Source organism: Nycticebus coucang, chromosome 12, assembly GCF_027406575.1.
Source record: "Nycticebus coucang isolate mNycCou1 chromosome 12, mNycCou1.pri, whole genome shotgun sequence".
Lineage (NCBI taxonomy): Eukaryota > Metazoa > Chordata > Mammalia > Primates > Lorisidae > Nycticebus > Nycticebus coucang.
Window position 1 is genome coordinate 74,507,615 of NC_069791.1, and position 24,277 is coordinate 74,531,891.

Below are 24,277 nucleotides of genomic sequence, written 5' to 3' on the forward strand. Positions count from 1 at the left end.
ACATTGTAAAGAAAGAAATGTCTTAGCTCCATTTTACAGGTGAGGAAGCTGAGTCCCAGAAAGGCCAGCTGACTTGGCCTAGGATACACAGCACAAGGGGAGCCAGCTGTCATACCCAGATCACATGTGGCTGAGTGGGGCCTGGACACACCAGTGTTGTACCACACTACTCCCTGGTCATTGCTGGGGTGAGTTTAGCTGTTTGGATGTTGGGTAGGAGGCAGTATGCACTCTAAGCATTCCACATGCTGCTCGGATTCTGCCTGCAGAGGGCAGTACCAAGTGCACACTGGCCCTGCCTGCCCAGCAGGCCTCAGCTCTTCCAGGCCCTGAGGTCCATGACCTGGGAATCAGGGAAGCATTCTGCTCAGAAACCAGCAGCCCAGCCACATCGGCTGCCCCAGCTGGGTCCCCTTGACACCCCCTGGCTTGATGTGTTTGAAATTGGGGACATTAGAAGTCAGTGGGCAGAAGGGCTTTCCTCTGCCCAGAGAGCCTAAATGCAACATGCCCAGCACCTAGTAGATGCTAAACAAGCAGCTACCATTACCAGTGCTGTCCACCATTGGAGCCACACTGTGGAGGACTAAGTGTGTACAGGAAGGGAGAAGTATAGACTCAAGGGTAAGAGAAGGAGCCAGGATTTGAAGTTACACACAGCCAGGCTTCAGACCCTAGCTTTTTGTCTTAGCTACGCTGCCAAGTTAGAGCCAGCACAGGGCAGTGGGGATAAGGGTCTGAAGGAGCCACACAGAAGGGTGCCTTGAGGTGTCCCCAGGCCTCCTTAGGGCAAGGAGCAACACCCCACTGCTCTGCCTGGCACCGGCTATGGGCACTAAGGCCCCTTTTCATCTCAGTGGGAGCCCTGGTCAGCCAAGGCTAACCCTCACCCAGTGCCTGGTGTGTGCTCAGCAGGTCAGCAGGTGGGGAGACTTTGTGGGTTCTGCAAGGACCTGGTAGGCTCTCAATCTACCTTTGGCTCTCCTTCTAAGCCAGGAGCTCCCTGAGGTTGGGGCCTACCTTGGGTGTGTCCCTTCCTTCCTGACCAGCCTAGCGGAGGCCTAGCAGGGCTCAGGGTACCACGTGGCGCAATGACTGTGTTCCTTGTGCCAAATTAGGATTTATATTTTGGAGGAAGATGGGAGGTGTGCTCCCTGATTCAGTTGGGCAGCCGGCCGGTATGGGGCATGTGCGTGTGGAGGGCAGAAAGAGGGCTGGGCAGCCAAGATGGACTCTGGAGTCCAAATGGATCTGCTGCGACCTTGGGCATGTCACTGCCTTCCCGCATATCCCTGGGGACAAAGGCTGAAAGAGGCACCTGGGCCAAGCCCTGGGAACGATCCTGGGCCAGACGAGAGGACCCCTGCTCCCTCTCCTGGGATCCCCTGAGCCCGCTGGATGACCTTGACCCGCTTCTCCCCCGCCCCGCTGTCCCGCGGCTGCCGCGCCGTGGCTCTCTAATCCCGCGCCTGGGAGGCCGAGGGCGCCGCCGCCCCTCCCGCAGGCCGGGGGGCCGGGGCGCGGGGCGCTCCCCTCGCGGTGCCCAGGCCGGGGCGCGAGGCGCGGGGCGGGCTAATCCCGTATGTAAATGGCAGCCAATGGAGGGTGGTGTTGCGCGGGGCTGGGATTAGGGCCGGGGCGAATGGCTGGCAATCTTACTGGGATTACAGAACAAAGAGCCTCCCTGCGCTCCCGCTCTCGGCTCCGCTCCCCGCGCCGCCCCGCCCTCCGCCGCAGCCCGCGCCGGGGGTGGGGGCCGCCGCGCGCCAGCCCCCCGGCCAGCCGACCCCCCCACCCCCCTCCCCGCCGCTCCCTCCCCGCCCTCGCCGCGCCGTCGTCCTCGTCTCCTCTGCCTCTCCTTCCCCCGTTCTCCCGGATTAATTAAGGAGGCAGCGGCAGGAGGCTGAGTCCTGGCCGCGGGCCGGGGCCGGGACGCCGCTGGCAGGAGCGCTTGGGGATCCTCCAAGGTAGGAGAAACTTTTGCGGGGGGCGGGTGCCGAGGCCCTGCTCCCCTTCGCCCCCCCACGCCCCCTACCGCTCCGGGGGGGCCGCCCCTCCCCCTCAAGGTGTTACCGGACCTGGATCCGGCTTTTGGGTGCACCGAGAGGCACGTGACTGGGATTATAATTCGGGCCGGGGGAGGGGAGGGACGGACGTCCCCCACCTGCTGGGAGGGGGTGGGAGCCTGGAGCTGTCACCCATGGCCCTTCCCGAGGTGGGGGGCGTCTCGGGCCGGCGCTCGCTGGCTGCTGCAGTTCGCGAATGAGGTCAGTGGTGCTGCCCGCGGCTGCCGCCGGTGGGGAGCAGAGGGGGTTGGGAAGGCCACGGCCCCCGCCCCCCCATCTCCGCCTTCCCGGTTTGAGCCAGTCCCTTGCTGTAGCCCCTCATTCACCAGCTGAGTCCAATCCCGCAAGCACTGCCCCAGCACAGTGGTTCCTGCTGGGGTCCCCGGGGAGGGGGCTGGCTGAGTGGTGGCAGCTGAACCCAGGTGGCAGGGCACAAAGCATTCAAAGGGGCAAGTTGTGGGTGCCCGGTCTGTAGGTGGTCTCTGAGTTACTGCAGATGGGCATGGAGAAGAGCCCCCCAATTCTAAATCCTTGGGAATGATGGCCTTGAGACCTGGGCCTGTAGCCAGGGAGAGGGACCATGCCCTGGCCTGGGCACAGGGCAGGGGGCCCTGTGCAGCTGAGAGTTCTACCCTCCTGGAAGTGCTGGAGCTGTCTCAGCTCTGGCATCTGGCCTGGTGACCCTCGCTCCCTAGACCAGACTTGCAATGAGAGGCTCCTGGGTCCCCATCACAACTGAAGTGAGGGTGCTGGGCATGTAGGAGTCTCCCTGCAGGGCACATGGGGAAATCACTGGCTTTTGGATGGAGTGTGGACCAGTGGTGTGGGGCTGTGGGCTGCCTTAGGATGGGCCTGGTGGGTATGGGTGGCGGGCAGGCCCTGGCAGCCTTTAGAGGAGTGGGCATTTGCAGGGGCTTCTCTTACTGCTGTGAGTAGAGGGGAGAGGTGGCCAGAAGCCACCCTGGTCCCCTGTGGACATCATCTGCCTCTGTGTTTGGTTGCCCTGTGGCCAGGACTGTTCACTCCTTGGGACTGGCCTGAAGACTTGCCTGAGGCCTTGGGGCTTAGGAGGTGCCTTGAAGCAGCCCATTTATTTCAGCAGCGTCATTCCAAAGGGAAAGGGCACCGGCATAGATTATTTATTCTGAGCAGGAGGAGGTGGTGGGAGGCTGGTGGCTGCTGGCAGGGAGGGACTGGGCACAAGGATGGTGGTTTGTGATGAGTGGCCATCACAAACCACTCTAATGGGGCCCAGAAGGGTGTGAGGTAGACTCTGACCTCTTCTGAACAGCACCTGTGGACCAAGAGACTGGGTTGGCCCCAAGATGACAGGATGTTGGAACCCCCAACCTGCTTCTGAGTTGTGGCAAGCTCAAGGCCACATTCCATTCTATAGCCTGCTCTGAGGATGACCTAGAAATTGGCAGTTCTGAATCAGGTGGTCTCAGAGGACCCCAGCAAAGGAAATGAAGAAGGGTCAGCACTCTGCAACCACTTGATGCCCACCTTCTTGAAATGTGGGAGGATTTAGGGCCGAAGGGTGCAGAACTGGGTCTGGAAGACAGTGTTGTAAAGGACATGCCTAACCTACTTAAGGGAACTCTTAATGCCAGAAGGGTCATTTATTTGCAGTATGCTAATCACAAGCAATTTTTATCTGTTCATTTAAGGCAGCCTCCCAGGAGCTGGGCCTGCCTTCTCCTAGGGGGTAGTCATCAGTGCTTAGAAATAGTCTGATGGGCTGATGTAATATGAGGGTCTTAGCGGAGGCTGTTCTTGCACCTTCCTTACCTCCAGAAACTAAAGTGTCCATGGTTTGGTAACGGTTCGGTTGTCAGAGACTCTAGCTGAGGAACTTAGGTTGACGGTTTGGGACACTCATGTCCTAAGTGTGACCTTGGAACAATAGATCTTAGCTCCCAGAAGATTCTCATTCCAGGTCTCATCTCTCCCATATGCCCACCCAGTGCTTCCTTGGCCCACTCCCTGGATCCTGTAATCTTGCCATTTTCTTGAATGGTCTGACTTCTTCACACCTCTAGCCTCTGCATATATGGGTCCTCTTACCTGGAAGATTCTTCCCATCTTTCCCCTGAGGGGCAAGGGGGCTTCCTTTGATGGCCCTGCCTGGCTAGGGGGGGGTTGGAGGGTTGTAGAACCTGCCTCTCTCCTTTCCTCCTTCAGGACTCAGCTTGGTTATGGTGACCTCAGGCTGGAGCCTTTCTTGTCACCAGGCTGCTACCTCTGTGTCTCCATGACATCCTGTCCTTCCTCTGTCCCAACATTGATCTCACTCACATGTCTGCCTTTGTCTCTCCAGTCACAGTAGGGACAGGCAGGGGTGAGACCTGCTTCTCAAGTACTTGTTGAATGGCTGCAAGTCTGAGTGAAGGAATGAATGAAATCCTGCTTACTGAGCCTTGACCCAAATTACTAAGCAGACTCTCTGTTATTGTCCCTAAATTCTCATCTCCAGGGCAGGTTCCCTCTGGTAGGAGTCCCAGGGTCTTGCCCTGAGCTTCCTGGTCCCACTCTCTCCCTATGACCCCAGGCTGCATCTTTCCCCAAACCTGTGCTTGGGGCTTTGCTCTCAAATGTCATCTTCCCATTTCTCTCAGTTCTCTGACTCTTGGCCATTTGTAAGGATGTGTCTCTTACATGGCTGGCAGCCAGGGACATGGCCAGGTTCTTAGGGACAAGCCGGGAGTGTATGTCCAGGTCTGTGGCCCCTGCAGAGTCCTTAAGGGGCACCCAAAGAATAAGACCTGTAGGGTTAATTTGCAAACATCAAAGAGCAGAGCGGGAAACACACTGAGGTCAGGTTTGAGGAAGGGGCTTCCAGGACAGCATGGAACCTATGGGGCAGGGACCTTAGGAGACTGGAAGAGAATTCCCAGCAGGAATTAATAGCAGAGCTGGAGTGGTGGGGTGGATGGCTTTCTGGAGGAGAGAAACAAACCTGGCCTAAAGATGGTGGGATGTGACAGGTTGTTGCTGGTGAGGAGGTAATGGAAGCTTCTGGGTGTAGGTGTTGGTGGTCCTAGTGGGGCAAGAGGGGCCAGCCTCGGAATCTCTTCAGCCCCCTTTCTGCCCAAGCCCACACTCTGGAAGGGAGGCAGGACCCTCACTACTCTCTTGGTCTACTTTGGATGTTCTAAGCCCAGGTGTCTCCAGGTGTGAGAGAGGGTCTCTTGGCCTAGAGGAACATTAGGGGGGAAGAGAACCATGCAGTAAGCCCCCTTCATCCACCATAGTTTAACATCTCTAACTCCACCCCTGTTCCTGCAGAATGTGTTAGTTTTTGGTTCTATTCTCACCACTCTACGCTGATTTGCTCTTAGGTTTGTGACTTCATGAGTTGCAGGGGTCCTCAAACTTTTTAAACGGGGCCAGTTCACTGTCCCTCAGACCACTGGCTGGACTATAGTTTAAAAAAAAACTATGAACAAATTCCTATGCACACTGCACATATCTTATTTTGAAGTAAAAAACCAAAACGGGAACAAATACAATCACACCGCTTCATGTGGCCCGCGGGCCGTAGTTTGAGGACCCTTGAAGTTCGTTTAGAGGCAAAGCAGGATGGGGCATAGCTGTGGGCACCTGGGTTCCAGCCCCTGCCTTGCCCCATGGCCCAGGGGAAGCCAACACCTGGCCCAGGCACCTGGGCTCCTCCTCCTCAGGAAGTCTGACTGGGACCATTTGTTTATTTATGTATGTATTTATTTTTATCTTTTTTTTTTTTTTAAGAGACAGAGTTTCACTTTGTTGCCCTCAGTAGAGTGCTGTGGCGTCACAGCTCACAGCAACCTCCAGCTCTTGGACTTAGGCGATTCTCTTTCCTCAGCCTCCCGAGTAGCTGGGACTACAGGCGCCCACTGCAATACCCGGCTGTTTTTTTTTTTTTTTTTTTTTGCAGTTTGGCCCCACCACCCTCAGTATATGGGGCTAGTGCCCTACTCACTGAGCCACAGGCACCACCCAACTGGGACCATTTATGATTCTAATGCTTCCTCCGGATGGGGGGTGCTGAGTAGGGAGATAGTCATTTCAGACTCAGTATGATGGGTCACCACTGATGACAGCAAGGGCTTCAGAGCTCTTGGGGGTTGCAAGGGGCTGAGCCCTGTGCAATTGGAGCTGAATTAGGTTTCTGAGTGAACCACATGAGGCTGTACTTCGTCCTACACTGCCTTGGGTTCACCAAGGGAGTGTCTCAGGCAGCGAGCAGAGCTCTCTCCAAACAATTTTCCCCTTGGCCCTGAGCTAGGCTTGGCTGACCCAGAGCTATTTGTGTGCCCACCTGTCTCTCTCCTTCAGGACCACCTGCTTTGGGTTGCCACATTTAGCAAATAAAAATAAGGACACCCAGTCAAATGTGGATTTAAGATCGCAACAGATAATTCAGTATTTGGGACATACCTCTACTGAAAATTTACCCGTTGTTGGTCTGTAATTCAAACTGAAATTTGCATTTTATCTGGCAGCCCTATGGCTGCTGCCTCTGAGGTGGTGAGACTGATTGGGCGGAGTGCTGGGGAGCAGGTGCAGGGTGGCTGACCCCAGAGTTGGGGTTGGGGCTCAAGGGAGCCTCAGGATGGTTTAGAGAGCAAGTGTGAGACAAGTGGAACTGATGCCTGGTCTTCCTAACCAATGTCCCTTCTCAGGCTTTCTCCAATCTATGGCTGGAGGGTCCAGATCTCCCGTTAGCCTGGGTGGCGTGGAGGGTGTAGTTTGAGTGGTGTATGGGGCACTTAGGGACCCCCCAGTCTGGAAGCTGTTGTCTTCAGGGTCTTCCAGCCAATCAAGAGATGCTGGGAGGAGGGGGGGAGACTGCCGGAAATGCCCTGTTAGACACCAAATGAGGAATTTCAGTCAGGGTTTGCAAAGCCAGGCTTGCGAGCTGGGAGATATTTCTGATGTCCCCCTTTCAAGTCTGGGAAATGATGCCTCTGTGGTGCTCATAGGCTTGTGGGGCTGCCCCAAGAGTGGGCATGAAGTGAGTACAGTATGGTGGGTGCCAGGAACTGCCTGTACCCTCTCCAGACAGGACCACCAGCATCTGTGCTGTGGCCCTGGGAAGTGAGGGGCAGGGTCCTGTGGTTCCTGTTCCTCCCTTCATCTGGGCAGCTGGCTTGAATGTGTAAGGGGGATGATTCTCCCCAACTTGCCGGGCCCTGGGTGGCACTGTGGTCTAAGTGACTCAGTATTGCACCATGGGTATGTGGGTCACCCTGGGTACAGATCTGGAGTCAGAACGGGGTGGGAAGCCGGAGGTGAGTACCCAGCTTGCTGTCTGGGGCATCTTGATGCTGAGTGAGGGCATGTGGTGGAAAGAGCGGATGAGCTGGGGGACTTGGCCTTTTCCCTCTTGTGCCCTGTGGCTGGATAAGACCCACTAGGCTGCTTCTGTCTGGAGGGGTCAGAGGGGACCCTGGTTGGGGTCTAGGGGGAGCTCAAGGTGCATTTTCTGCCTAATGGCAGAACCATTGTAAGAGGGAGTTTGTATCTGTCTGCCCATCTGTCTTTCTCATTACTAGCCAGTGGAAAGCATGCAGGGCACCAGCTCTGGGGAGGTCTCGTTAGGTCCTGGCCTCCAGCTCTCGGCTGCATGTAGGAGGGGTTCACTCCACATTTTGTGATAAATATTGTTGATAAATATGACAAGGGCCGTCCAGTGAGATGCCCACATCATAGGCATGCTGTATGCATGATGTGCCCAGGGCACACCCTTGTGTCTTCATTGTTCCATGAAGACATGGAACAATCCCATTAACCCCAAAGTTCAAACCCATTTGTATTCTGTTTCTTGCCCTTGCTCCAGCCCCCACTGATCTGTTTTGTGTCCCTGGTTTTGCATTTGCAGAGTGTCACATAAATGCACTCATACAGCACGCAGCCTTGGTGTCTTCACTTGGCATGATGCGTTTATCTGTGTTGCTGGTGCACTGGGGGCTGGGCCCTTTTGGTTGCTGAGTAGTATTCTATGGTGTAGATGTGCCACATGTTTCTAGCCACTCTGCTTTCAGTGGAAATCTAGCAAACCAGCTTGCAGGCCCTGCACCAGCTCAGAACCACCCACAAGAAGGACGCCTTTTGCTAATTGTCACAAAAGCACTATCTAGCTGGCAGGGGCCCCGCAGCCTATACCCCATCCTCATACCCGCCCAACCCCCACAATTGAGAGCTGACTCTGAGCCAAGAGAGCTACACATCTCTGTCCTCAGAGCTGGAATTTCATCCTCCGTTTCTGGTGACTCATACAGTGAGCCTCGTGATGAAATTACACCTGCCTACCGCCACCCTCGGGGCCTCTGGCCCCATGATCCTCCCGCCATCCAGGTGGGCTGTGGAACAATTGGGGCTGAGGGGCCAGGGCAGCTGGAGGTTGAGAGCGGTACCAGGGAGGGGATCTGTCTGTACCCCAGGGTGTCTTGCCTGTCTTTATGTACCCCCACCCCTGAGGAGTCTAGAGGTCCCTGGCAGTATGTCTCTGGTCTCCACTCCTGTAGTTGTTTAGCTTGGGTAGAAATTCCATGTTTTCCTGAAATAAGGATAGGACTTCTGGGAGTAGGGAAGGAGGGAATGAGGCTGCTGTTGGAGTCAGGAGTGAAAGAGGTGGGTAACACACTTCACCGGCAGAGAGGGTAATTGGGATAGGGAGATGAAATAAGTTTTGCGGCTGGGAGGCAATTCCCTGTTATTTAGAGGGCAACTTCCTGTGCTTAGAGAGGAGCTGTAACTTTGTAGAAAGCAGGAAGGGGCTTTCTTGGGGAGGGACTTTCTCTGGGGCAATTACCTAATAAGGAGCATGCTTTAGGGTCAAACAGAATAGGGCTGCATAACCTTGGATGAGTGAAGTCACATTCTTGGCTTTGGTTTATTCATCTTTAAATGGGAGAATAGAACAATTGGTTTTAGGGCTGCTTAGATTCAGCTGGGGTAGCACAAGCTCATGGATTTCTGCAGAGACCTGGAGGGCTGGGGGCCACCTGCCAAGGGGCAGGAGGTGGGGTATATGGGACTCCAGCTGTCAGGTCCCCTGGGGCCACAGGAAGACCAGTTTTATTGGAGTTATCAATAAAATTTTAGTTGACAAAACATTTGACATCTGCCACTGCCCGTTGTCATGCACATTTGTGCAGATTATAGATGGTTACGTTAGCTTTGGTCAGGCTGATTCCAGCCCACTGCTTGCCCACTGTATGTGACTCAGATGGTCACCTAATCACCTGGACTTCGGTTAGACCTTGTGGGGTTGCCAGGTGGGCACTGTCAGTGAAGCAGGGGATGAGGGTACCGGCAAGAGCTCGTTAATTTCCTGTTGGCAAACCCATGGAGTTCCCAGGGCTCATGGAGCTTTGGCCTACATGTATGTCTTGAGAGATTTGGGTTTTTTGTTTCTGTTTTTGTTTTTTTAACTTTGTTATTTGTGGGTTGTTGTAGGCTTTCCCTGATGAGTTGGGTCACCCCAGCATCTCACTCCTATACCCTATCATTGCCTCTCACCCCTGCTTTGTCTTCTGAAATCCTCAAAGGCTGGACCCCTTGGCCTGACCCTGGGGCCAGTACTGGGTGGGAAGCCTTGAAGGAGGTTCTTGGGTGGCCCTCTGGAGCGGGCAGGACCCCTGCCCACCCACCCAGCTCCAGGGTGGTCCTGGCAGCTCCAAGGGGGTCTTGTGACTGGGCCAGTCTGGTGTCTCTCTCATGTTTATCCAGAGCTGGTTTTTCAGGTGTGGCAGCTTCTAGCTGCGAGGCCCAGGCTGGGAGAGGTAGGGCCTTTGGGAAGGAGGCAGCTGCCCTGTTCCCCACATGCACCCTCGTTCCTTGCTGTGGGTGCAGCCCTCTGGGTGGGTGGGCCAGCCACATCTTCCCTCTCTGAACCTGGCAGGTTGACCACCCACCCTGGGGCAACCTCCTCCTGAGATACTCTGTTCTCAGCACATCCAAAGGAGAGAAGCTCTTGGTGGCCCTGAGTCAGAGGCCGATGTCCCACCTGGAGGAGGCTCCTTTAGCTGACTGTAGGCTTCCACATTTGGCAGCAGGGTGCGATGAATCCATCAGGGCCTTTGAGGCCAGACAGACCTAGATTCAAATCCCAGCTTGACCACCAACCTGCTGCGTGGCTTCAGGCAAGTGACTTCACCTCACTGAACTTCATCTGAAAAAACAAGGATAGTTTTCCTATACATTATCGGAGAGTTCTTGGGAAGATCAGAGTGAGATGGGGGAAATTAGCCATTAGCCCAGTTAAACATTTTTTCAACTTGTCTCATGGTAACCCCAGAAGCTGGCCCTATAGGATTCCCACTCCCACCCAGAGAGGAACTGGACACTGTCATTCCAGCTCTGCTCTTAGCTTCTGCCTCTCCGGGACACGTTCTTTCTGCCCATGGAGTGTGATGTCTCAGTGTCTGCTCCTGCAAGCTGGTTAGCACTCTTAGCCTGTCCACACTCGGACTACGGTGATCAGCCATCCCACCTGCTTGTCTGATGCCAAGCCGTGCCCTAGGACTGGGGCTGCCCAGCCTTTGGGACAGGCCTACTCCTAGATGCAGCTGAGGGAAGACTGCAAGAGAGGTGGCTGGCCACCTCATCCTCCCTCTCTGGGAGGAGTAGGCTGGGGGGTATGAGGGGAGGGTGTTCAAGGGAGGCAAGGGGCCAGAGACAGGAAGTGATGGTTGGGATGCCATGATGGGTCCAGGTGAGGACTTCTATCTGATTGTCTCACTCCCAGGTGCCTCAAGGCTTCCCCATTGCTCTGGGAGAGACCACAGACTAGGCGTGGCAGGGCCCTGCTTATTTCTGTGCCAGCCAGGAGGAGCTTCCTTCAGGTTCTAGAACATAGTGTGCTCCATCCTGCTTCCCAGTCTGCTGTTTCTTCTCCCCAGAGTGTGAATACTGCTCCCTGTCTGTCTCTCTGGGCTGGTTCTTACTTGCAGAACTCAGCTTGGGAGTTGCTTGTGGCTGGAAACTTTCCTGACTCTGTCCCTCTCGGGTCTGTGTGAGTTCCCTCCTTGTCCCCCATCACAGTTAGACAGGGTTCTAACTACCCTCAGACTTGTCTGTCTTTCATAGACAGCATCACCTCCCAGTGGGTCGGGCCATGTTGTGCTGTCCCTCTGCGTCCCTGCCCAGTGCAGAGCGAGTATCCAGAACAAACTTGTGAAGTGAATTAGAAGCAAGCTCAGGGTGGGACATTCAGGGTGAGGGCCCTTTGAAGGTCGGGTACCTCCTCCACCCTCCAATACTATCACTACCTCTGCTGGCCCTGCTCTGGCTCTCAGAGGCTTCCAGAGGGCAGTGATGATGGCAGTGGAAGATACTGTGTCCCTCTGAGCCAGGTATAGCCCAATTTGGGGGGTTTCCTCTCCGTGAAGGGCAGCTGGTATGTGTGGACAGAGCATAAGTGTGGGTGTCAGGACAGTTAATCCCCTGGGCTTAGGCACACATGCTGGTGTGCACAGGTGTGTGTTTGTGTGCATGTGTATATGTGGCATTCTGGAGCCCAGCAGTGGGGAATGTACTGGATAAATTGATGTTCAGCTGAATCCTACCACCAGCCTGAGATGGGCACTCCCTAGTGCCCAGAGCCTGCTGTAGTCCCAGCAGGTGGCAAAGAGGCATGATCCCCTGTCGGTTAGGGGTGCATTGACTACAGGTAATAGCAAGTCTGACTATTAAATACCAGTATAGTACATATCTAAATATTAAGCCTGGCAGAATTTAGTTATTAAACTTGATGAAGACTTAACCTAAGAGGGGTTCCTTTATTCCTCCCAAGTAAAAGGCCTTGGGTAGGCAGCTGGTAGCTGTGACGGAGGCTCAGTGGTACCTTTGGGGTCTCAGCAATGTCTCTAGGGACTTAATTCTCTTTCTCCCTAGCATGTTGGATTTTTTTTTTTTTTTAGTTTAGTTTAAAATTATTTTTCTTAAGTGTATAATTGAGTGCTTTTTTTTTTTTTTTTTTTTTGTAGAGACAGAGTCTCACTTTATGGCCCTCAGTAGAGTGCCGTGGCCTCACACAGCTCACAACAACCTCCAACTCCTGGGCTTAAGCGATTCTCTTGCCTCAGCCTCCGGAGCAGCTGGGACTACAGGCGCCTGCCACAACACCCGGCTTTTTTTTTGGTTGCAGTTTGGCCGGGGCCGGGTTTGAACCCGCCACCCTCAGTATATGGGGCCGGCGCCCTACCAACTGAGCCATAGGAGCCGCCCTAATTGAGTGCTTTTTTCTTTATCCATTGAGTTGCGTGGTGTTCACTAATTTCAGAGCATTTTCATCATCCTAAGAATTTCAACCCATTAAATGGTCCCTCCCCTCCTCCCTCCATCCCCTGGCAGCCACTAATTTGTTTTCTGTCCCTATAGATTTTCCTATTCTGAGCGTTTCATATAAATAGCATCGTATCATGTGTGGCCTTTTGTGTCTGGCTTCTTTCTATTAGTGAAATGTTTTTAGGATTCATCCACTTTGTGGCTGGAGTTGGAATCTTGTTCTTTTTTATGGCCAGATAATATTCCACTTAATGTATATACCACATTTTGTTTATCTTTTCATCACTTTAATGAGCATTTGGGTTGTATCTCCTTTTTTAGCCATTATAATAATGCTACTATGAACATTTGTGTACAAGTTTTTGTGTGGATGTATGTGATCAGTCCTCTTTGGTAAATAGAATTGCTGGGTTATATGTTTAACAGTTTGAGGAACTGCTAGACTGTTTCCATAGTAGCTATACCATTTTACATTCCTACCTGCAAGTTATGAAAGGTTCCAGTTTCTCTACATCCTTGCCAACACTAGTTTACTGTCTATCTGTTTTGATTATAGCCATAATAGTAGGTGTGAAATACTTTATGTGATTTTGATTTAGCATATTGGATTTTGTTCATAAAGATGTTCTCATCTCATGGTCACAAGGTGGCTACATCCCCTCCAGCCCTCACTCCTGTGTTCCAGATGGAGAGAAGTTGTTAGGGTAGAATGCTTCTTTCAGAGCTTTGCTTTTGTGCATGCACACCCTCCTCATCAACTTCTCCGGTACTACACAGGTTAGAGGTCACATGGTGTCCTCTAGCTATCCAGGAGCCAGGAAGACAGAGGAGTCAGCCTCTTGGCCTGATGGGGGAAGAAGAGGGCTGGGAATGGTAGGGGGCACGCTGACCCCTAGTCTTTAGAGGGATTGTGGAGCCCACCAGGAGTCTTCAGGTTATAGGTGAGGATTGAGATCTGGGTAATTCTTGGTTCTGCCCCATGCTCTGGGGCCTGGGGAGTGGGGCACGGGGAAGAGTCAGTGTCCCACCCAGTCACCTCCCATGCCTACACAACTTGCTTTCTTTCTGCTCAGCTCCTAAAGGCTGCAGCCCAGGGATTACTTATTCCCACCTCAAGGGTGGGCTTTAGTCCCAGACACCTGCTGACCCAGAATAAGCTGCAGGGCGTTTCGCCTTCAAAAACTGGTCTGGGCTGGAATGCTCAGACCCAGCTGGTAGGAGTGTAAAATGATATGGCCATTTTTGGAAACAGTTTGGCAGTTGTTTATTAATTTCTTAGTATTCTTTATTAAGATATTACAGCATAAAATTCACCATCTTAAAGTATACTATTTGGTGGCTTTTAATACCGTCACAAAGTTGTTCCATCTAACCATCACCACCACCTAATTCCAAAACATTTTCATCACTCTGTATCCCATCCCCTCCTCCAGCTCCTGGCAACTACTAATTGTTGTCTTTATGGATTTTTGGCAGCTTTTTATGAAGTTAAGCCAACACTTACCATATGACCTAGCAATCCCATTTCTAGGTATTTACCCAGGGGGAATGAAAGGTTCACATAAAAACCTAAAGAGAAATGGCTTTGTTCATAATCACCCGAAACTGGAAATAATCCAGATGTCTAACTGGTGACTGGATAAACAAACTGGTACTTCCACGTCATGGAATACTGATCAGCAATGAAAAGGGTTGAACTATTGGTACACCACCACCATGGGGAGCCTCAGAAGCATATGCTGGCTGGGCGTGGTGGTTCATGCCTATCGTCCCAGCACTTTGGGAAGCTGAGGCAGTAGGATTGCTTGAGGTTAGGAATTCAAGACTGGTCTGGGAAACATAGCAACACCTCATCTCCATAAAAAAATTACCTGGATGCAGTAGCATACACCTGTAATTCCAACTACTTGGGAGACAGAAGTGAGAGGATTGCTTGAGCCCAGGCTGCAGTGAGCCGTGACTGTACCACTTGCACTCCAGCCTGAGTGACAGAGCAAGACCCTGTCTCAAAGGGAAAAAAATGTGCTAAGTTGAAGAAAGCATACTTGAAAGGCTGCATCCCATATGGTTCAATTTATATGACATTCTGGAAAATGCAGAACTAGAAACAGCAGATCGGGGGTTGCCCAGGAGTTGGGGTGGATGGGAGTTGACTGGGGCCATGGAAGGATTTGTTGGCGTGATGGAACTGGTCTGTATTTTGATTATGGTGGCAGTTAAATGACTGTTCATTTGTAAAGCTCATAGAAGTATATCCCAGAGGGCGGCGCCTGTGGCTCAAGGAGTAGGGCGCCCGTCCCATATGCCAGAGGTGGCGGGTTCAAACCTAGCCCTCGCCAAAAATAAAAAAATAAATAAATAAATAAAATAAAAGACTTTATTAAAAAAAAAAAAAAAAAAGGAGTATATCCCAGAAAGAATGAGTTGTAATGTGTGGGACAATTAAGTTCATGAAGTCATCCTCGAAAAAGTGCCATATTCACTTCATTGCTGAATACCACTCTAGTTACCTTCAAAGTATTCCTTGGGAAGTTATGCACCAACGCCAGCACCTAGTTCACCCCTCAAAGCACTTTGTCTAGGATGAGTTTAAGAATTTAACTATCAGACCTCATATATTTTACCCCAATTTCAAAACCAACTTGGACTTGAAAGGATCCTCTTCATGTTAACCCACTTAGAGTTAATCATTCCATTTGTTCTAGTTGCTGCTGAGTTTGGATCTGTCTGTCAGGCTGGCTAACATGACCTGTCTGAGCTTCAGTGGGGACCCCACCTGTTCCCTCCCTTGGCCCTCCTCTTCCCCTATTCCTGAGCTTCTGGGATGGGGTAAATCATGAATTGTTGGAGCTGGAAGGGGCCTCAGAACATGTTGGCCTCAAGACCTAGATATGTGGATAGCTTGAGCTCAGGAGTTCAAGATCGGCCTGAGCAAGAGTGAGACCCCATTTCTACTAAAAAATAGAAAAACTAGCCAGGAGTAATGGTACACACCTGTAGTCCTAGCTACTTGGGAGCCTAAGGCAAGAGGATTATTTGGTCCTGAGAGTTTGAGGTTGCTGTGAGCTGTAATGACTCCGGGGCATCAGAATGAGACTCTATCTTTTTTTTTTTTTTTTGTAGAGACAGAGTCTCACTTTACTGCCCTCGGTAGAGTACCGTGGCGTCACACAGCTCACAGCAACCTCCAGCTCTTGGGCTTATGTGATTCTCTTGCCTCAGCCTCCCGACCAGCTGGGACTACAGGCGCCTGCCACAACACCCGGCTATTTTTTTGTTGTTGCAGTTTGGCCAGGGCTGGGTTTGAACCCACCACCCTCAGCATATGGGGCCGGCGCCCTACTCACTGAACCACAGGTGCCACCCGAGACTCTATCTTAAAAAAAAGTATATTTTGGCCCCTTCTTTTCAGATGGGGAAACTGATGCCTCAGGGCTGAGAAGGCACTTGACTAAGGTTCCAGAGTTAGGAGAATCAAGATGCAAAACCGCATCTGTGACTCTTGGTCCAGGGCTCCTTGCCGACCTGCAAGCCTCACCTGTCCTGTGAGCCTCCTCTGTCTCTTGCTCCTGGTTCACAGGCTGGACAGGGTAGTGATGGGAGGGTCTATCTCACCTCCAGGGAGGAGGCTTTGAAGCAGCTCCTGCTGGATGGGGCAGGGTGGGAAATGAGAGGGGTCGAGGGAACCAAAGCATTACAGAGGAGGACAGAGGAGAGTCCATCTTAGAGGCTGGCATGTTGATGATGGTGGTGAGGTGTGACCATGGTTGATAGCTCCAGGGAACAGGCAAGGGAGGAAGGGCATCTCTTTCTTTTCTTTAGAGCCCTAGAGCCACCTAGAATGACTCCTGAGCCTCCTTTTGTGTCCAGGGAAATCTCAGCAGAAGCAGACCTCAGGGTGGGACAACAACCTGGAAGAGCTTCCTAAAGGAGGAACCCCAGGAGACTTTGGGGGCTGGGAGGTATTTTGGGCAGTGTCCACTTCCAGGAGGGGTGACCCCAGTCTCAGTAATATAGGCCCCTGGGTTTATTCTAGTCAATGTCTGTATCTGCTGAGTCTTTGGGGCTGCTGAGAGCTCCTGAGACTTCTGTGAGGGTGGATGTGGGGGTGGCTACTTATTGGATGTAAATCTATGGCCTGTCAGTACTTTGGTTTCCTTGGCTCAAGGTCCACTGTTGCCAATGATGGGGTACACCAAGTTACCCAGTTTGGGGTCCATGTGATGGGCTGGCCCTGTTCCAGGAGTTCTCCTGTGGTGTCTCCATAACCCACCCAACATCCCAAAAAGCCCATAACCTTGGCAACCCAGCACCCTTCATACCTATGGTGTCCCTTTTGGTTTTCAGAACCCATGATGCATCCAGGAAGTCCCATTCAGGCCTCATCCAGATTGGAGACCCCACTCCCTCCAGCCAGGGAGACAGGAAAAATCTGTTTGGAATAATGAGTTATAGGGAGGGCCACTCAGCCATCCTGCAGATATTTGTGTCCAGGTCATCTACTGGACAGTGGGGACTGGGGGGCTGCTCAGGAGATGTCATGGAAGGTTCAGGTACAGGTTTGCTCTGGATGGCAACAGACTTCCTTTTGAAGCTGGCTCCTGACTCTTTCTGCTGAGTGGCCTTGGGCAAGTTGCTCAGCGTTTCTAAGCCTACAGGTCTTCATTCATAAACTGAGGGGAGGACTGTTGTGCCTATATGTTGCTACAGGGGGTTGCAAGATCCCCTGTAAGTGTAGCCCTTGTTGGTGACATTACTAATGCTTAAGGTGGATAAAGTGGTCCCAGGCCCAGCTAGGCCTAAAGCCCAGGAGGGACTGGAATAGAACAGAAAAGGGATCATCAGCCTGGTTCGTTGGGCCTGGCTCTCACTGTCCCATCTCTGTTCTGTCTTATCAAGGAGGAGACTGAGGCCTGGAGAGGGAGAGCAAGTTGCCCAGCATCACAGAGTCATATACAGGACTGAGCCACCACTGGATCTCCTGGGTGCTGGCCCCGTGTGTGGTCCTGAGACCATCAGCTTTTGGCAAGGGGCTACCCACTATCAGTTTCTGGGCTGGGCTCCTCCAAGTTCTCCCATCTCTGGGGTTGGGAAGGAAGGGGCTGCATTATGAAATTGTATCTCCTGGCCAGAGGCTTGGGTGAGCCTCAGGTGGTCTCTAGTGGGTGAAGGTGGTCAGGCTTTCCTTACCCAGGTATGGGTAGGGGTGGAAGTAATTCAGGGCACTTGGGTAGGGGCAGAGCCTGGGTAACTGTGACTAATGTTCTGGAGTGGGTTGGAGCAAGTGTAGAGGCAGACTCCAGGGGAGGGGTTGTGATAGTCCTTCCATCAGGGGCAGAGGCTGGAAAGGCCCTCGGACAACTTCTAGCCTGAGTTCTCAATTGACAGATGGGGAAACAGGAGCCCAGAGGGGGTGGTGCCAGGCTTCACCTTAGGGTGGCATCTGGGCTCAGAAGCCAGGTCTTTTGATCCCCAGGGCACATCCTTTCCTGGAGTCCCTGCCCCTGCCCCTACCCCTACTGGCTCAGAGGTTGGGGGTGCTGTGTGGGAGCCAGGCAGCACCCTGTGATTAGATCACCCACGAGTGATCGGCTGTTTTCTGCCCAAGGGGCCTGATGCTCTGTCCCGGCTGGCGGTGTTCTTCTGAGAAGGCATGTTTACGTCTAGCAAGGGGGGCTCTTAGGAGACCGGATTCCAGGCCTCTGCGACGCCTTGCCCCAGGGGCTGGCACCACCCCAGAGCTGGTTTCTTCCCACCATCTCCTGACACCAGCACCCAGGCCTTTCATATGCCTGCTTAAGAACAAATAAATATTTACGCACTATACAGATGAGCCCAAATAAGCTGCCAGCACTGGGGCGGACCAGATGCCAGGCTTCCCTGCCGGGGGAGCAAACCTGCTGAATGCCAGGCCTGCATTTCTCACCTACGACCCCCTGAGTGTGGGAAGACAGTAATACCACTGTGAGATACCCATGTTGATGTCAGGGAGGACGGCAGCTCTGTGGGTGATGTTAGCGCAAAGCCACCATCCTTACAGCCACCACCATTTGGTGAGTGAGCAGGACCTCCAGGCCCAGCACCAGGCCCTGTTCACCTGTTCTTGCACTGTGTCCCACCATGCCGAGAGCTGAAGAATTAGTATCATCCATTTGCTCCCTGGGCAGAGGGACCTTAAGTGACCTGATGGGGTCACCAGCTGGAAAGAGCTGGGAGCGGACTTGAACCCAGCTTTGCATGACTACAAAGCTAGTGTAGTTTTCCCCGGCCCACACTGAGGAGGGCAGGCTGGTACAGACTGGAACCAGGGGCCTCTGAGTGCCCAGGTGCCAGTGCAGAACAGAGCCTGGGATGCCTGGGTGGTAGAGCCTGGCTGAGCTCCAATTTGTGCCTCCAGCCTTGCTCTTTCATCTTCCCTTCATTTGCCCAGCTAGTATTTCTGGAGGGCCTCCTGGGTACCAGACCCTGTTCTAGGTTTTGGGGGGCAGCGTGTAAGACGGAATCCCACTGTTCTCTAGTGAGTGCTCAGGAGATTGTCAACCTCCCTCCACCTCGCTGGTTATTAGCCTTTGGGTCCAGCCTCCACATTCTGTGCCTGCCTTCCCACCAGGAAGGATGAACCTGGAACTGGCCATGGGATGGGGCTCATTACTGTCCTGCTGGATTGGCAGACTTTGGCTCATGGGCTTTGGGTTCGAGATTGGGGAATCATGGAAAGCCTGAGGAGACCAGAGGTCATGATCCCAATGGGCCTGTATCCTGATCTCAGAGGCTTTCAGATCCATCTGGAAGGCCTTGGGAAGTGTGACCTGTAGCCCAGACACTATATATGTCCCCATCCAGCCCCACTGGCTCAGGGTTGTTTATCCTGAAGAATGAGTCCCAGGGTCCAGGCGAGGTGGTGGGCACCTATAGTCCCTGCTCCTCAGGAGGCTGAGGCAGGAGGATCACTGAGCCCTGGAGTTCGAGGCTGCAGTGAGTAATGATGACACACTCCTTTCTCTACTTGCTTTCTTGCCCAGACCCCCACAGCCTCCACCTCCCCAGCCCCACCTGCTCCCCTGCCCACCCAGAGTGCCAACTCCTGCACTCCCTTCTCTACTTCCCCTGGCTCATTCCCTTTCCTTTCTCTTCCTCATTTGCTCCTTGAATGTCTTGAGTTTCCCAAGGTCAAATCCTCAATTACCCTCTGATTTCTCCTACTATATTCTTCTTGGGTGGTGTCATTCATGGAGGGGGACTTGCTGCTCCCTGTCTCTCTCAGATCTTTTCCCTCCAGCCCAGAGCCCAGTGTCTCAGCTTCCTTTCTTCCAGCCTTCTCATTGCTGTTCCTTGCTGGGCCAAGGGCACCATCATCATCCCCTTGACCATCTGAATTAGAAACCAGAGTGTCTGGGCGGCACCTGTGTCTCAGTCAGTAAGGCGCCGGCCCCATATACCGAGGGTGGCGGGTTCAAACCTGGCCCCGGCTGAACTGCAACAACAAAAAAAAATAGCTGGGTGTTGTGGCGGGCGCCTGTAGTCCCAGCTGCTCAGGAGGCTGAGGCAAGAGAATCGCTTAAGCCCAGGAGTTGGAGGTTGCTGTGAACTGTGTGATGCTATGGCACTCTACCGAGGGCCATAAAGTGAGACTCTGTCTCTACCAAAAAAAAAAAAAAAAAGATACTAGAAACCAGAGCGTTGCTCTAGCTGCCTTCCTCTTGGGATCCCCTGCCCCCTGGGTCCCAAAGCTCCGCTCTCTCCTTCATCCCCTGTTGCTGTCTGCTTTGGCCTGGCTGGCTGTGGCCCGGGCTGTTCCAGAAGCTCAGTAACTACTGGTTTCCCAGTTCCACACATGCCCCTCCAGTTTGTCTGCCACATCCTGCTGGGGTTCTCCAAACTGATCACACCTCATCCCTCCTCACACCCTTCAGTGGCTCCTGTTGTCTACGTGCTGACCTTCCAAGGGCCTTGGCTAGGCCCCACAGCCATGCTGGTCTCTTACCATTTCCTGCCCTGCATGCCCCAGCCACACAGAGCTGGGCCTGTTCCCACTTACCCAGTCCCACTGCCCCACTACAGCCTGACCACCACACGTGGGTGACCCAGGCTGGCGGTTGGGCGGCTGTAATTTCGTGCTTCTTCATGTGGGCCTTTCAGTATTTTCCCAGTATTTATTCCCTGGGAAGGTAGGTGCTATAGGGGGCAGAGTAGGCATCCCCTTGTAGATGAGCAGGGCTTGGACATGGTGTCCACCTCTCCTGCAAATGCAGCTCCCCTGGGTGTTCCTTCCTGTCCCATCCCTGCCCAGTGCTTCTTCCATGTTACTTATTTTTATCTTCAACTGAAATATAATTTACTTACAGTAAAATACATAAATCTGAAGTGTCCAATATGCTGAATTTTCCCTGCCTGTATATGCTTTGCCATCTCTGAGCTCAAATCAACACTGAGTTTTAATCTTTTTTTCCCCCAAAGTCTATTTTACTGTCATTATCCTATCTCCTCACAGCCTGAGACTCCCACAAGGGCAGGAGCACCTGCAGTAGGTCCCAGGGCTCTGTGGGTGTCAGTGCATGTGAGCGGGAGTCCGCGAACCCACACTTGTATGCCACAGGGGTTGTGGGAATGTGTGGGTCTGTGAGCCTGGCCAAGGGCCCTGCTGCAGGGACACCTGCCCCCTCCTCTGCTCAGAGAGGGGGTCGGCCTATCCCCCAGCTAAGGGCCTCCACGGGGAGCTGCAGCCCTGTTGGAGAGGCCGTGTTAGCTGGCAGCCTGGAGATTAGTCTCCAAGGCCACAACACCAGTTGCCATAGGCACGCAGGCCAGCGTTAGGATTACAATTTCTCATCCTGGTCACGCAGGCGGTGGCCGCCCCTGCCTGCCCGACTGCCAGGAGCCAAGAGCTGGGCTTTAAATAACGGGGTGGAAACCTGAGCCCAGAGAGCTGTCTGCCCACCAGAGCCCAGTCTCACCTCCTGCTGGGGCAGGCACGGGGCAGCCTGGACCCTTCTTACTGCCCACGGGCCCTATACTGTTCCTTCTAGGGGAAGAAAGAAATGGAGAAGCCTGATTTGGGGGTTTCCTGAGAGCTCAGAGCACAAGTGTGGGCTGAGTTGTGAGGAGACTGCCCCCCTTCATGAACCCAGTCCCTCAGCTGGGAGGGGGAAAGCCTTGCCTTCCAGAAGCCGGGACCAAGAATAGATGGGGCCACAGACTTGCCTCTTCTCCCTTCTCCATTGACAAGGCAGGTGGCTCCCAAGTTGCATTTTGAAGTGTGTGCTTCCTGGATCTGTCCTTTTTCCTGGCCTGGGGCCCTCTTCCCTGTCCTGGAGTAGGACCACTATATTGGGTGGTTAGTTTAGTTTAAAGAATAAGGTTTCTTGTTATTTCTTTCGACCATATAAAAGTAATACCAACCTGGGTGGTGCCTGTGGCTCAGGAGTAGGGCGCCAGCCCCATATGCCGGAGGTAGCAGGTTCAAACCCAGCCCTGGCCAGAAAAAAAAAAAAGTAATACAACCTACCTTAGGTGTAATATACAAAATACAGAAAAGTGAGGGAAGAGAAGTCATCCATGGTGCAAGTCCATCGGGATGAGCATCTGGAGTTTGCATCCAGGCTTCTCTGCACCTACCCGGGGTGGTTGTGTCCACACTGGTGCCAGCCCACTCCCCTTTTATTTGTGTGCAGCTGTGTGTATTAGTGGATGTGTGAAATGAAAGCTTTGGTGAAATGTCTTTGCACATTTTTACATTTTGGGTACTTTACTCAGGATTCATTTATAGAATTAGAAGACCTAGGTGAAGGATGGGGCCGGGGTTAAAATTAAACCTCTTGAAACATGTCATAATGTCAACAGATGACTTTGTTGAGAGGACTGTGTGGGCCCAATGCTCCCGCTATAAGGTGAGCTGGGGTTTAGCATGAGATTTAGTGTGAGCTTTTGGGCTGGTCGTCCAGGAAGAACTTGGCCACAGGTGTGGGATCTGGTCTCCAGAGATGTTCCTGGCTGGTGCTTGCAGCCCCATCCTTGGTGATAGGGCAAGAGGGGAGGGGAGGCTGCAGATGGAGCCCTCCTCGAGGTAGAACTGCAACCTCACTACTTGTAGGGCAGGACGAGAAAGGGACAACTTGGTTATTTTCTGTTGCCTAACTGGGTACCCCAATACCTAACATCTTTTACAATCTTTTTATTGAGAAAAAGTTATTTATTGTAAGTAACATCTTGTTAAGGTTATGTACACCAAACCACCCTGGTTACCAGCACCCAGATCAAGAAACAGAACATCATCAGCCCTACAGAAACCCTTCTCACACCCTTTGCAGTCACTGTCATTGCCCCCTATCCCATCAAGACAACTGTCATCCTGACTCCTAATTTCAGAGCTTGACGTGTTCTTGAACCTGATGTAAATGGAGTCCTACAGCGTGACCTTCCCCTCCTGGGTTCTTCCATCGTATTTGCAAGATTCGTCCATGGTGGTAGGTGCCGTTGCGTTTTGCATGTCTGATGATGTTTCCAACAGACTGGGTACTAGGGATGGTGGCAGGGGAAGCATATACGGGCACTATACTGAAAGTAGGATACTGTCTGAATTGTTGCCCATTTTCAAAGAAATAAGGTTTGTTTCCCTAAGCCTATTATTCCTAACCTTTTTGGCACCAGGGACCAGTTTCATGGAACACAAATTTTTTTTTTTTTTTTTTGAGACAGAGTCTCACTGTCACCCTGGGTAGAGTGCGACCTCAAATTCTTGGGCTGAAGTGATCCTCTTGCCTCAGCCTCGCAAGTAGCTGGGACTACAGGTGCCTGCCACAACACCCAGATAGTTTTACAGACAGGGTTTCACTCTTGCTCAGGCTGGTCTCGAACTCATGAGTTCAGGTGATCCACCCGCGTCAGCCTTTCAGAGTGCTAGGATTACAGGCATAAGCCACTGCCCCTAGAGGAGGAGGGAAAGAAGGTTTCAGGAGGATTCTGGTGCATTACATGCATTGTGTATTTTATGGCTATTATAATGAAACAATTATACAACTTACCATGATGCATCTGGGAGGGAGCCCTGAGCTTGTTTTCCTGTAACTAGATAGTTCCATCCAGGGGTCCTGGAGGACAGTAACACCTGAATTATGTTGCTTATGTCCTCGGTCGCACCTCAGATCATCAGGCATTAGATTCTCATAAAGAGCACCCATCCTAGTTTATAGTAGAGTTCGAGCTCCTGTGAGAATCTAATGCCGCTGCCGATGGGCCAGGAGGCAGAGCTCGGGGGCTGATGGGAACTGTGGGGAGCGGCTGTCAATACGGATGAAACTTTGCTAGCTAACCTGCCACTCACCTCTTGGTGTGCAGCCCAGGTTTGGGGTGGGGGTTGGAGATCACAGTCCTAAAGGACCTTCTCTAGTGAATAGAAAAGAATTTTCTTTTTTTTTTTGGTTTTTGGCCAGGGCTAGGTTTGAACCCGCCACCTCCGGCATATGGGACCAGCGCCCTACTCCTTGAGCCACAGGCACCGCCCAGAAAAGAATTTCTGAGAAACCTGGGCTGGATCCTGGGATAACCTTTCCTTGGTGGTGAGGACTGAGGGGCATTGGAATTTATTGGGAGTCTTGAAGACTGAGACCTTTAAGAAAGATGCCAACGTGACTAATGCTGTCACGTAATCCTCCCCACAGTGCAGTGAGATAGGTGTGATTTGCCCCATTTGACAGATGAGGAAAGTGAGGTTTCAGGGCGATGAGTTAACGTGCTGGTTAGAATAGCTTCCTGGAAGACAGGGCTTTTCTCATTCCTGAATAAGCACCAGAGCTTTTAAACGTTTATCTGAAAAATGTAAACAAATAAAGTTCATCTGATTGATTTGTTTTTATTTATTTATATGCCACCTTATCCCAGAAGTGATTTGAAAGACTTACAAAGAAGCATAAAACATAATAAGATGACATGGAGAA

At 52.4% G+C, this 24,277-nt stretch overlaps 1 protein-coding gene across 5 annotated transcripts in view; it reads left to right on the forward strand.

Annotated features, from left to right (window-relative positions):
• The first annotated feature begins 1,705 nt into the window (after positions 1-1,705).
• The window catches only part of GTF2IRD1 (GTF2I repeat domain containing 1), a 123,801-nt gene continuing 101,229 nt past the window's right edge, over positions 1,706-24,277 (forward strand). For 2 of the 5 annotated variants that reach the window (XM_053555797.1, XM_053555801.1), the window contains exons 1-2: positions 1,708-1,967; positions 22,710-22,807. In XM_053555797.1, the coding sequence (XP_053411772.1) occupies positions 22,739-22,807 (69 nt within the window). In that variant the 5' untranslated portion in view covers positions 1,708-1,967; positions 22,710-22,738. Of the gene's footprint in view, positions 1,968-22,709; positions 22,808-24,277 lie in introns of all 5 variants that reach the window. The other 3 variants (XM_053555799.1, XM_053555798.1, XM_053555802.1) reach the window with 3 other exon arrangements.